General features: G+C 38.5%; 1 protein-coding gene across 16 annotated transcripts in view; it reads right to left on the bottom strand.

Annotated features, from left to right (window-relative positions):
• Positions 1 to 14,238, bottom strand: part of PTPRK (protein tyrosine phosphatase receptor type K) — a 564,328-nt gene that overhangs the window by 15,077 nt on the left and 535,013 nt on the right. For 8 of the 16 annotated variants that reach the window (XM_040350403.1, XM_040350400.1, XM_040350398.1 and 5 more), the window contains 6 exons: positions 8,610 to 8,768; positions 3,895 to 4,068; positions 1,831 to 1,962; positions 1,615 to 1,740; positions 1,205 to 1,368; positions 217 to 352 (listed from right to left, as the gene is read on the bottom strand). In XM_040350403.1, coding sequence (XP_040206337.1) covers positions 217 to 352; positions 1,205 to 1,368; positions 1,615 to 1,740; positions 1,831 to 1,962; positions 3,895 to 4,068; positions 8,610 to 8,768 — 891 coding nt within the window. The remainder of the gene's footprint in view (positions 1 to 216; positions 353 to 1,204; positions 1,369 to 1,614; positions 1,741 to 1,830; positions 1,963 to 3,894; positions 4,069 to 8,609; positions 8,769 to 14,238) is intronic. The other 8 variants (XM_040350406.1, XM_040350405.1, XM_040350399.1 and 5 more) reach the window with 1 other exon arrangement.

Raw genomic sequence — 14,238 nt, forward strand, 5'->3', positions numbered from 1 at the left:
ACTTTTTTCCCAGGCAAAGAAAACTCCTTGAACAACAAGGAAAAAAAATGCCATGATGAAATAACAGAATAGAAAAAGTTGTATCAGCTTATCGAATGGAAGCTAAGCCTAATTCACAATATTGGAATGCAGTAGGGTATACTATTAATACGTCACAGCTGGCTTTTATCTAAACACAGTAGAAGTTTACAAGACAATGATTATACTCGCACTTACCGGAGTCTCTACCATATTTGGCTTGCTGTTGCGTAGTGTTTTTACCGCATGGAAAACATCCACCACATTTTGCCTCTTTATCATTTCACACACAATACTAATGGCACAGAACACTCCACTTCTTCCTCCACTGTTCCTAAAAATATAAGAGATGTTAAAAGCAAAAAAAAAAAAAGGATTTACTGTGAATTAATATATGTTATTGGTGGCATCGGTCCAATCTAAAGTGAAATTCCAGTTTAGAGGCCAAATAGCTCACTCATCCATTAACTTTTCATACCCCCGAAGGACTCTATGGGCAGTATTCTTTATACCTAAATTACACAACTGCTTACCTGATGCAGTCATTACAAGGGGGGTTTTACATCTCAGTCATCCTGAATACTTTTGACATTAGAAGTAAAGCAAAAAAAAAAAAAAAGACCCATGACCTGCAGCATTAGGATTGAGAACTCTAGGTGGTAAATAGGGCAACTATACCACTGGGGAGATTTCACTGCAAAAGCCTCCAGAAAAATATAAGAAACCACAGTAATTTAGCTAGGAAATAACTGATACTTTGCACAATCCAGTTGCCAATATGGCATATTTTTCATTTTAGACCAAAGAAAAAAACAAAATCCAGCACAGAAAATAGCCAACAAACATGAATTTTTTGCCCCATTTGCACAGAACAAATGTGCATGCACTTTAACTGGGTGAATTGGAATGCAATTCTTTAACAAGCATTCAACAGGTAGTAATTATATGCAGCAAGCATGAATCTTGCAGAAAATGCAGTTTATATTTGGACTTCCAATATGGACTTCATGAAAGCACGAAAAATAGAGCCAAACAAAAATGAAGAAAAATTTAAACCAAAACATTTATTCACTAATTTCTAACTTTAAACCATACAATTTGTCACCAGTATAACCAAGCCAAGCAGTAAGTACATTAAAAGGACCAGAACGATGACACTATGGTACACAATGTCTCAATAACTTACAGGCAGTGAATGATAGTGCGTCCTTCTCCTTCATCACACTCGTCTTGCCATTTCTCAACTTGCAGAATTAATTTCAGAAAAGATCTTTTGGAATTTGGTACTTCTCTGTGAGCTGCCCATCCCAAGTACTGAAACTGCTGCACCATAAGATATCCTTCTTGAGGCTGTTTAAATAATAATAATAATAAAAAAAGGGTTTAAATTGTGCACTCATCAATATTAAAGCCATGTATGAATCTGATCTAATGTATCAACATTAAAGGGCAAAGCATCCATATTAGAACTGAAATGCCTTTCAAAGTGCCTTAAACATACAATAGGTGGCTAAAGACTGTCACTTCGAGTCAAGATTTTGTGGCACACTTTACAGAATATCATAACAAAATAAAAATCTTAAAATTTATATGTACCCGTGTCAGATTGCATATCCTGAAGATTCTGCTGATTACATCACAGTCCATTGAACAGGACATGCACTCCACCTGGATTGGACCATACCGCAACATGCCTTCTTCAGGCCAATACTGTGGACATCCCTGTACCAAGAGATCAAATTTTGTGAGAAAAACATGTCTTAAGAGCAATTTGTTCCCGATAAGTTACATATAAGTTAAAAACAAACTGACCTGTGTCAAATCCACTTCACTGAGCATCACTAATGAAGAACATCCGTAGTCATACACCAATCTCCAGAAATCTTTCACAGTGTTTGGCAGGGGATGCTGGGTGACGATGAAGGCAGCTGGCTGTCTGTAGCTCTGCAAAAGATTTTTATTTATTTTTTAAAGTACCGGTATGTCTCACTTTTATGTTTCCTTGCTGTATTTCTAATGCTGGCTGCAAACTGGGCAATTTGACCACTTTCACAGTCCATGGAAAACCTACCACCAATAGTTTTATAAAAACTATAAGACAAATGGTTGGTGGTAGGTTGCCAACAAAAGCTGGCTAGGATGGCCACAAACCTAAGAGGACAACCTACATTCGATTTCTCACACCTCTTTTGCATTTTTGGCCTGCTGTTGGTTATAAAGCAGAACAGGTTTATTACAACCCAGACTACTTCTTTAACATTCATAAATGGAAAAAAAAAATGCTGGTTTAGTAGATGTGTGACCTCTATGGAATAGGAGAATCATAGTTTTGGCAACAATGCCAATTGGCTGGCTATGCCTGAAAGTCATAACATAAGTGTTTTTTGGTTGGTCTATAGACAGATGGTTGGTATAACAGGCAAGCCTCCACCATGACAATGTCAGGCTAAAAGGTCATTCAGATACCAGGCATTGCAACACAAAATGTGATCGCAAGCATGTCTAATCTCTGTTATGAGCAGATACACAACACTGCAAGGGGTCTATAAAAGGTACTGGAGAAATGCTAAGAAAGGGGATATGTGCCAACAGTTTATGCTGTTAGCTACCTACAGTAGTACTGATTTTTGGTTACAATTTTTGATTCACTCTACAGGTTTGCTACAAAATGATAAAGAATGTGTGCATTTCGAAGAACAACAAGCTAGATAGGTGCTAAAACATGTTTTCAGCTATATTTCTGAAATAAGTAAAATGCTTGTTTTAGCATTGTTTTACCAATGGAAGCTGGGCAGAGGGAGAGACCTAGTCCTTTCCAGGGTTACTCACAACTACAAACAAAATATAAGCAAGACTGAGCTGTTATAAATAAAGCACAAACCATAAGAGAAGATGGATATTTTAGGTTTAAGCCAAGATATTTGAAACCCAGCACCATAAACACAGACCAAGGCATATTTACATTTGATTGCCTTTCATTCTCCTGCATAACACTTAACCAATTAAACAAAATGAAACAAATCGCAATGCCTGTTCAAAATGCAACAGAAAATGTTCAGCCTAATGTAGTTCATTACAATCTCCATTTGCAATTTAATGTATCCATTAATTATTCAGCCTGAGAAATTGTTTAGTGGGAATTTAGCAAATAACATGGAACGCGTGGTATTGCGGTTCTGCGATATATAACCAAGGATATATGCAGCCATAGAAGATAACAATTTCAGCTCTCTGTAAAAGACATTTAAAAATACATTTTAGGTGTTCATGCATGCGTGTAAAAAAAAACTGAAATTAAAAATATACTTCCCAATTTGTTTGGTCTAATTACACATTCTCCAAGTACTCTTGGCTTTAGCATACAACCAGTCCTAATAGAACAGCTTGTGCCATGCAGTCAGCTCCCTTTAAGTGAGTGATATTTGGCCACAGAAACAAGCAGATGTGAATGGGAACTCTCACAACATTGAACATAAGAAAGCGAGGAGCACGCATTAGAGCTAAATGACATCTGGGAAGATATGAACACTTTTGTAACTTCTCACAGAGCACAGTGGCCTCGGAGCTGCAGTCAGATCCTCAGCCTGTGTCTCTTTAACCTTGAATGCTTCCAGGCGTTGTGTTAACAGCTAGAGTGGAAATAAATGGGCCATGTGAAACAATCATTCCCACAAGAGGTGAACCCTGAAAATGACAAACAACTTGCCAGTATTTCATGAGAATCCAATCTTAGTGAATGACAACAGGGCTTTAATTACTGCCCATTAATTTCCTATTTGTTTTGGCATAGTTTGCAGTGCTATTTCATCAATCATGCTGGATCAGCTACGACTCCTGTCCTCTACACACATCAAACAGAAAGGGGGATCTCCTTACATCCACCAGCGCTGCATTGATGTAATTGCTGCTCTCCCCATCTATGGTAATTAAGAAAGGCAGACATCTGTCAGGAGGCAGCAGGTCCATGAAGCGGTTCTTGTCATGGTTCCTGGGCAAGCAGGCTATGCTACAGTCCTCGGCTTGTAGTCGCGGGGTCACAGAATTCAGAGTCTGTAGGAGAAAAAAATCATTAGAGGCACAGTACCACCCCAGTGATCATTAAGACAGGGTTTCTGCTTCATGCTATAGCTAATGCTATGTCTGAAACTATTTCAAAGATTGCCATTGAAAATGTGCACATGCAACATATATTCTTAAAAAAGGAAATAGAAATCTATTCTTTAAGGAGTACAACAATAAAAAAAGAGCATATTTGTATTGTGATGAACAATTCATTAACTGTGGAAAGTTCTTGATTACTCTGGATACAAATAATTTGTTTTGTTATAGTCAGAGATCCAAGAAAAGCTTATAGGCTGTAAGAAAAAGAAGCAGTCCCTAAACAATACTTTTAATGCATATGATGTAACGGTTATGCTGATTATAACACAATGATGCTGTTTAGCAATGTGGGACTGCTGGTCACTTACAAATGTGATTGCAGGCTTTCTGCTCATTATAACTTCTGCAATTTGTATCCAAATCTTGCATTGTAATTGTCATGTTTATTTTCAATGAATTTTATGTATTTTTTATGCGTTTTAAAGCTTCATGAATTTCTGTTTTGGTCAATGACTAGCAATATCTCTCGTCTGTCTAGGGGAGGGACTCTTAATATGGCAAAAAAAATGCATCTGAGGCCCCATCTGCACTTGCAAATGGGGCTGTTTGTGATTATACAAAGGAGACCCAGTGGTGGGTTCCCTGCGATTAGCTGGGAGTGGGAATCCCCACTGAAAACAATTTGTTACTGTTTGCACATAACTGCTCATGCAGCAATTACCTGCAGATGATATCCTGGGGTAATCACTGCATAAGAAAATACATGAGAACATATGTGAATAGCTGAGGGCGCTGTCAGGCTTTCCATCCACAACTAATGGCAGTGAACCCTGTCGAGTCTCCCATCGGAAATCACAAATTACCGTTTTTGATGCAAATTCATTAACGTTGATGGGGTCAAAATCACACTAATGCCTCGTCCACACGATCGTAATTTCCGCTGGAAAAAGTCAGACAGACTTTTTCTATCGGAAATTCCGACCGTATGTATGCCCAATCGGAGTAATACCTTCGGAAATTCAGATGAATTCCATCTGAGTTTACATAGAGAACGTGTTCCCTTTGCCTCCGATGAAATTCCGTTGGAATTGCGATGTGAATTTGGTCCGACAAAGGTCTGATCGTGTGTACAGGGCATTAGTTGCACCAAAAGGAGGACGTTTAGTATTTTCAACAATGGACAAGTTAAAATTGCACAAGTGTGAACAGGCATCATAGGAAAAAGACAGGATTTCTTTAGTTTGTGCAATGTTGGTACAAGAAAGTGCACAAACGTGAAAAGGAGTTTTGACCCTTTTCATTGAAAAGCTTTAAAGATGACAATATGCATGTAAAATGCATACTGAAAGCTTCAAATGTGAAAAGCTGCACATATAACCTTACAGATATTCATATAATTACACATGTAATACTAATACGTCCCATCAAATTAAAGCAGACCTTCATCCTCACCAGCCACCATTATTTCATCCCTACCTCCTCTCCTCTCTAAAAACAGCAAACTGCATTTTCACTTTTTATTATGCTTTTTTTTTATGTCGCACATCTAATGAGACACTGGTTTGTACTGTGGTGCATCATTTAGGAGGCTAGCTGTCTCTTGCCAATACTACCAGCCAGCACCCTGATGATGTGCCATGGTGTTTGTAGGTCATCAGGGGGCCTGCTGCAAGAACCCAGAAGAGAAAGATGATCTCCTGATGACATCACAGATGAGGATAGCAGCACTGTAGGACCAGGTACACAGTAGCGCTGGAGCAGATCCCAATGGAACACCACTACCTAGTGAAAAGCTATGAGGGAGAAAATAAGAGGGGTATGGTGAAGTTCCCCTTTAAGTAGCATTTAACATGAAGTGTGGGGATAAAGGCAAAATTCCACACATTTCCCTAATAAACACATTGTAGAAATGGTGTACCATTGTGTGAAACTTTTCCTAGATAAACAAGGAAGCTGCCATTGTTGACCTTTCAATTCCACAATACTAGTGGCCAGGCATAGCTTATAACTGGTGGTTTAAATCACTAACCCAAAACAAGTATGCAGATAAGGAGTTTTGACTGACTTCTCTGAGCTGCATCCTAGCTCTTGATCAGTGACTCCTAAAGCCTGAGGTGGGTCAGTATAACAGCCAGGCAGCTAGCATATTTCTCTCAAAGTTTTACTTTAAATGGCTTATGTACACAAAGTGACTGCTCATCATTCATGGACCAAATACATCCACGTGAATAAAGTTAACTAGCCCCTATAAGGAAAAACACAATTTCAAAATTCAGAAAGTAAATGCCAACTATTCTAGGATTTGGTGTATTCTTAAGACATCAGGCCTTTCCATTAATTACTTAACCGACTAACCGTTCAATCCAATACCTTATTTGGAATGCACATCATTATATGCTAAAGATAATTCTACATAAGTTTCATGAAGAAATACATTACTGTGCCAAGGTTTTAGGTAGTTGTGAAAAATGCTGTAAATTAAGAATGCTTTCAGAAATAGAAGTGTTAATAGTTTATTTTTATTGATTAACAAAATGGAAAGTACATAAACAGAAAATATTTGTGTGACCACCCTTTGCCATCAAACCAGCATCAATTCTTCTAGGTACACTTACACAGTTTTTGAAGGAACTTGACAGGTAGGTTGTTACAAACATCTTGGAGAACTGACCACAGATCGTCTGTGGATGTAGGCTGCCTCAAACCTTCCGTTTCTTCATGTAATCCCAGACAGACTTGATGTTGAAATCAGGGCTCTGTTGGGACCAAACCATCACTTTCAGGACTCCATGTTGTTCTTTAAGCTGAAGATGATTCTTATGGACATTGGCTATGTTTGGGATCATTGTTCTGCTGCAGAATACATTTGGGTTCAAACACACACCTCCCTGATGGTATGGCATGATGGATATACATCTGCCTGAATTTGTCAGCACTGAGGACACCATTGATCCTGTCCAAAAATCCACCATTTGCAAAAATGCAGCCCAAAACTTGCAGGGAACCTCCTTAATGCTTCACTGTTGCCTGCAGACAGACACCCATTATTGTACCACTCATCAGCTCTTTGGTGAACAAGCTACCTCCTGCTACAGCCAATATTTCCAATTTTGACTCATCAGTCCCATCAGTCCAGAGCACCTGTTGCCACTTTTCTGCATCTGTTTATGTCAGGCATGGCTTTTTGGTCATAATTATTCCATGAAGACCACTTCTGGCCAGACTCCTCTAGACAGTAGATGGGTGCCACTGGTTTCTGACAGTTCTGTGTTGATGGCACTGCTGGACATCTTCTGATGTTGAAGGGAAGCAAGCATGATGTCCATCTGCTGCATTAAGATTCCTTGGCTGACTACTTTGTCTACGGTCCTCAATGTTGCCAGTTTCTTTGTGCTTCTTCAAAAGAGCTTAAACAGTACATCCTGAAACCCCAGTCTGCTTCAAAATCGTTGCCTGGGGAGACCTTGCTGATGCAGTATACCTACCTTGTGTCTTGTTGCCGTGCTCAGTATTTCCATTGTGTATGACATGAAATGGTCTTCCACAACCTCACCTTAGTAGCAGAGTTTGGCTGTTCCTCACCCAGTAAGCCTCCTACACAGCTATTTCTGTTTCAACCTACATATGGAATGGACCATTGGCACCTGCTTGGTATAAATGGTTAAAGCCAAATGTAGGTTTTTCTTCTGTTCACTCATTTTGCATTTTGTAAATTGATAAACAATTGAAATGTATATATTTTTAAAGCATTCATACTTTACAGCATTTCTTTACACTTGCTTAAAACATTTGCACAGTACTGTAGATTATGTGTATCTATATATGTATAGTACAGTCTTCTGCCGGTTTTAAGAAAAACAATGAATGCACAAATACAACAACATTTTCCTATTTTTAAATGGACTTACCATGTTCAAATGAAAAAGTCACAATTTTGCAACCTGAGAAATTTAAGTGACTTTGTATTTTTATTGTGACACACCTTTGTGGGGATAATGTATATTGTAAGATGATGTATGCAATGCAATGTTGTGATCTATTACTCTTAACAGTACGTACCCTTCAAAAACAGAAGCTGCATACTATAGGTACTTATAAGCACAATGGGCATGCTCTGTGTTAGCAATGGGGTGGTTTTTGGTATAATGTTTACACAATGGAAACGTTGTGCAGTTTCATGCAAACATGCAAAAGTGAACATAAAGAAGACTATGCAATAGTAATACTAATGTTAAGTTTTATACTACCATACACATTTTTATTGTTCTGAAGTTTAGATGAGATGTTTAAAAAAAATGCAATCTGAAATCACAAAATGTAATACCATATAATGAGAGAGTGTTCAAAATGAACGTGCCTAAAATGTTGACAGAACATTTTTTTTTGTTTCCAGATACATAGACAGATGCATGAATTACAAATTCAGAGCATCAACCAATGGCATGCAACTTACATATATGACAAAAGATAGATAAGCCTCTAATACATACTGATAATACCTGGAATTCATCTTTGAGATGTGATGAATTGGTCTGTGAGTCTATTCTTATCATGTCAAAGTATGCTGCTTTAAACTCACAGACGGGTATGGCAGTCTCTCCACATAAGCATGCCTCCAGTATGGCATCGTGAATGAAGATATACTGCTCCTGCAGAAGATAAGGTCACTCATAAAGACAGATATTGAGATGAACATTAACATTTCTATACTTGCTGAATGAATATGATTTGACACATGACATTGTTAAAACGTTCACACTGGAGAACGCTTCTGCATTTTGTTTAAACCAATATATCCTCTAAGTGTTGACCATGTAACTATATATCCTCTTGACCATGTAACTATTATAAATTTGCAGAACAGTAAAAGGTCTGCAAAATAAATCCACTGTATATAGATCTGAAAGGGGTTGTAAAAAGGTAAAAAAAACAAATCCGTAAATAGCTTCCTATACCTTAGTGCAGTCCTCCTTCCCTTACCTCATCCTTAGATTTTGCTTTTAAATGTCCTTGTTTCTTCTGAGAAATCCTCACTTTCTGTTCTTCTGTCTGTAACTCCACACAGTAATGCAAGGCTTTCTCCCTGGTGTAGAGAAAGCCTCTTGAGGGGGGAGGGGGCGAGCAAGAGTGTCAGGACGCTCTCTACTTTGCAGATAGAGAAAGGAGCTGTGTGTTAGTGGGCATCCTGACACTCCTGTTCGTCCCCTCCCCCCTCAAGAGGCTTTCTCCACACCAGCGAGAAAGCCTTACATTACTGTGTGTAGTTACAGACAGAAGAACAGGAAGTGAGGATTTCTCAGAAGAAATAAGGACATTTAAAAGCAAAATGGAAGGATGAGGTAAGTGAAGGAGGACTGCACTAAGGTAAAGGAAGCTATTCAGGGAAAAAAAATATTTCCTTTACAACCCTTTTAATATATAATTATATAATATTATTTTATATATCTTAAATTAATTATATATAATATATTGGCAATTTGGTGTTCCTAATTGATCATAAACAAGGTTGTCCAGATTTGTATAAAGGCCCTCAGAACAAACACGTCATATCGTTAGTACAGCGGCTCCCACCAGAGTTTGTTTTCGTTCAACCAAAAAAACAGTGTGTATCAGGCTTTAGTGTTCCTCAGCTTTTTTTTTTCTTCACAGGACACAAAGTCCACCCAAATCACCAAGCTTAAAAAAAATCCTACAACCCTTAATGCTTATGTACTTGGAAATTTGTACTCATCAAACTGCTTTTCTGCACAAAGAAGCCAATAGTACAGTATCGCTGTGAATGTGAGCCAGAGCAATAATCCTAGCACTAGAGCTCACATTTACAGTAACTAGGGCCGAAACAACTAATCGATTAATCGACAACTAACCGATTATGAAATTAATCGATTACCATTTTCATAATTGATTAATCGGCCAATAACATAATGGGGTTTAAAAAAAACTAAAATTAGCCCTTTTATAGTACAAAAAGAACAAATCTACTGTAAATATTACTTCCACTGTCCCAGAGTAAAAAATTAACCCCTTACAGTAGCGATTATTTTCTCTTTTTGTACCAATTTTAGTTTTTTTAACCCCATTATGTTACTAAACATCTCAGGCCTGGGTCACAGCTCTGTGCCTTTTGCAGAAACACACTACCGTTCATTTACATGGTTTCACATCCATGATTTTTTTCAGCTGCTGCGTATTTGGAAAGGACAAGGACTTTTTTTTTATTTTTTTTAACGCAAAAAAAGTGCTATTTTGTTGTTTTGGTTCAATATACTTCAATGGAGAAGCTGCAGAAAAGTATGTAAAGCATTTATGTTGCAATTTGTGTTTTTTAAACTGCCACAACAAATTGGCCAACAAAATAAAAAAATGCAAATCGCAGCAAAATTACAGTTTTTTCTTTTTTTACCGATTATTCAATTAATCGAAACAATCGGCCAGCTAATCGATTATGAAAATAAATTGTTAGTTGCAGCCCTACAGTTAACTTTACACTGATGAGCTGTAAAAGGCTTTTCTCAAGTGTTGCCCAAGGAGGCTTTTTTATACTGTAGTTTTTCTTGATATCACGGACACTTAACATGTGTGGTATCTATTTACGTGATGCAACCTCATCTTTCCCATTTTACATTTTATGATACAAAAATTTATTATATTGTGTTTGCACTAAAATTAATTGTATTATATTTTTTCCTGAAAATATGCATTTAACAAACAGTTGCACAAATATTATGCAACATAGAAAAATTGCAACAGCCATGTTTTTATTTTACAGGTCCCCTGCTTTCAGAAAACGTATATTGTTCTGATGGTTTTAAGTAATTTTATAGTGAAAAATTCATATTTTTACATGCGTGTAAAAAAAAGGTTGTTTAGGTTAAGTCATCCCCCCCTCCTCTGCCACATTTGGCATCACAGGTCCCAAAAGACTGTGGAATCATTCACAAAACGCAGCGCGGCTCGTGCATGCGCAGTGGACAGCCACCTGTGAAGCCGCAAGCAGCACAGCCAACTGTCCAAAGTTAAGATGATGGGGCTGGAATCCAAAAGGCTAGTGAAGTACTAGCCCCGATGAGGACAGCTCTGAATCTCTGGACAGGTAAGTGTCCTGTTATTAAAAGTCAGCAGCTACAGTATTTGACGACTATTTTATTTTATTTTTTCTAGGCAGAAGAATCTCTAAGAAAAACACAGAAAAGGAAGTAAATACTGTACTATAGCTGATATAATGAAACATTTACTAGTGTGCCTGTTTCTTGAATGGCCATTTTAAAAGAAGGATGTGTTCCATTAAATATAAACACCACCACCAATGTGGTTAAGGCAGTGTTTTATATCATTTCAGTGTACACAGTGTTGGCAGAAGGTCTCTATAAACACTGGAAATTACAGCATAACTGACTGTGCCATGGGTTGTCAGAAGGTTCACCTAATAGACATTAGATTACATTGCAAAAAAGAATGTTAGCGCTTCAGTAAGGGCAAAAATATAAAACCTTGGCTAAATTACTAACTGTGCTATTACCAAGTGTTGTAAATAAAATCAGCTTTACACCATGTGCAGGATTTTGCATGTTCTCGAACAGTGAAATTCTGTTTGCAATGCATGTTTTCAAGTAGTACCAGGGGCGGATCCAGGAGGGCAACTGTCCCCCCCCCCCCCGAGAAATATTACTGACTCCGAGTCTCTCTCTCACGGTTCAGAATTACTGGCCTCTCACTGGTTGCTATTGCCTGGCGTCCAGCAACATCACCTCTGAGCCGAGGAGAGTGAGGCCCCAGCATTCAGAGCGGAGGAGAAGGTTGGCTCCACCCACCTCCTCCCTCCATCTTCTACATGGCTAGGCTCCAGCAAAGTGTGAGTGAGGGAAGGGAACTTGCATGCACTATACATGTCACTTTTCCTGAACATATGCAAACGACATTGAAATAAAAGGGTTTGTAAATTACAGATCTGAAAGTACTGTAAGTGTAATGGTTGTAGGTGTTCTGCTATCCCTATACACCAAATATGGACACTTTATGCTTGACAAAATCATTACCAATGGAAAAAGACCCACATATTAATAACGCTGTCATTTTTTTATTATAGCTGGCTTATTGGAATCCAACAAATTTCTCTCTGCGTAACCAGACTTTTGCAGAATTTTTTATGATTGTGCACTGCATAAAATAGGTCCGTTAGATATTACATTTTCCCTAATCCTCCAGGATTGAATTACACATACAGTAAAACCTTGCGAGCATAATTTGTTCCAGAAACATGCTTGTAATCCAAAGCACTTGTATATCAAAGATTTTTTTTTAGAGTATAAAAGAGAAGAGATGCACCTCTAAGTGTAGAAATAAGTTGCTAAATGTTGTACATTCATTAAATGTAACCACATTGCTACACTTATAGGCTCCTCTCTTCTCTTTTGTACTCAGTTTTGACATGACGCTACTTATATCAAGACGTCGCTTGTATATCAAGTCAAAATTTATAAAAACAAATTGCTTGTCTTGCAAAACACTCGCAAACCAAGGTTTTACTGTATTGGTTTTAGAGGATAGTTGAGAACGGTACACTTAAGCAAGCTATACATTATACACAACAGGTGGAAAGAAAGAAATTGCTCGATTTAGCCAACACAGTCAGCGTTGATGGGGGGGAATTACTCCCGCCGCTCAACCTTTCCGTTTGGCACAATACAATGATCACTGCTAGCGACTTCAACCACGGGCAATGATCGCATGCAAAAAAAAAGCTGCTTATTAACCACTTCAATACCAGGCACTTTCACCCCCTTCCTGCCCAGGCCATTTTTCAGCGCTGTCACACTTTGAATGACAATTCATGGAACGCTATACCCATATGATTTTTTTTTTTTACACGAAAAGAGCTTTCTTTTGGCCGTATTTAATCACTGCTGGGTTATTTTTGTTTGGACCGAAGATTTTGTAGAAAATAAAGGTTTTCTTAGTTGGCACGCCGTGTCCTAGGAACATGACGCAGAAGCAATTGCCACCCTGTGGGCGCCCATTCGGGTGCACTGACATATAACGCCCTCCCAGATTGAAAGCCGCACCCGTCCTCCGTCATTTGACAGTGAGCAGGCGGCAAGTGGTTAAGCTTACACTTTCCACCTTTTCGATTGCCCTAGTCGAGGACATGGCACAAAAACTGGAAGACAATATTGCTTCCTGAAAGGCTGCAGCCTGGAAGACCTTCATAAGCTAAAATTCTGTAGAAATCAAAATTTCTGTTGGTTAAAGTCTTTGACCTCTGCTGCAATCTGCTAGACTGGACAGACCAAACAAGTATCAGGTAGCGTGTGGCTCACTGATGTGGAAATAAAAGTACCAGCAGATCAGGCTTTTGACACCCTTACCTGTTTTATGTGGGTGCAGTATGTCCTTTAGAATGAGATCTATAGTATGACACATCTAGATAAGTTAGCAATATTACTAGCAATATCGTTACTAATATTACTAAATAAGGAAATATGGAAAGTGGCACATTCTACCAAGGATTTTTCCAATCTATTCGCAGCTAAAATAAGAGAGCCACAAAATAATAGACATGAAGGGGCAGATCCACAAAAGGATTACGGTGGCATATCTATTGATACGCCGGCGTAATTTTAAATTTCCTGCGTCGTATCTTTGTTTTGTATCCACAAAACAAGATACGACGGCATCTGGGTTAGATCCGACAGGTGTACGCCTTAGTACGCCGTCGGATCTTAAATGCAATTTTTTTACGTCGTTTCCGTTCGTCTTTTTCCGGCGTATAGTTAAAGCTGCTATATGGTGGCGTACTTAATGTTAAGTATGGCCGCCATTTCCGCGTCTAATTTTAAAATTTTTGCGTCGTTTGCATAAGTCGTTCGTGAATAGGAATGTGACGTCATTTACTTTCACTTCGAAACCAATACGTCCTTGCAGGGTACTTTGTCGCAATGCACCCTGGGATATTTTAAGGACGGCGCATGTGCCGTTAAAAAAAAAAACGTTGTTTACGTTGGTTCACAACGTATTTGCATAGAACACGCCCCATCACTCCCATTTGAAATTGCGCGCCCTTACGCCGCAATAGATACACTACGCCGCCGTAACTTACCGCGCAGATTCTTTGAGAATTCA

This window comes from Rana temporaria, chromosome 4, assembly GCF_905171775.1.
Source record: "Rana temporaria chromosome 4, aRanTem1.1, whole genome shotgun sequence".
NCBI lineage: Eukaryota > Metazoa > Chordata > Amphibia > Anura > Ranidae > Rana > Rana temporaria.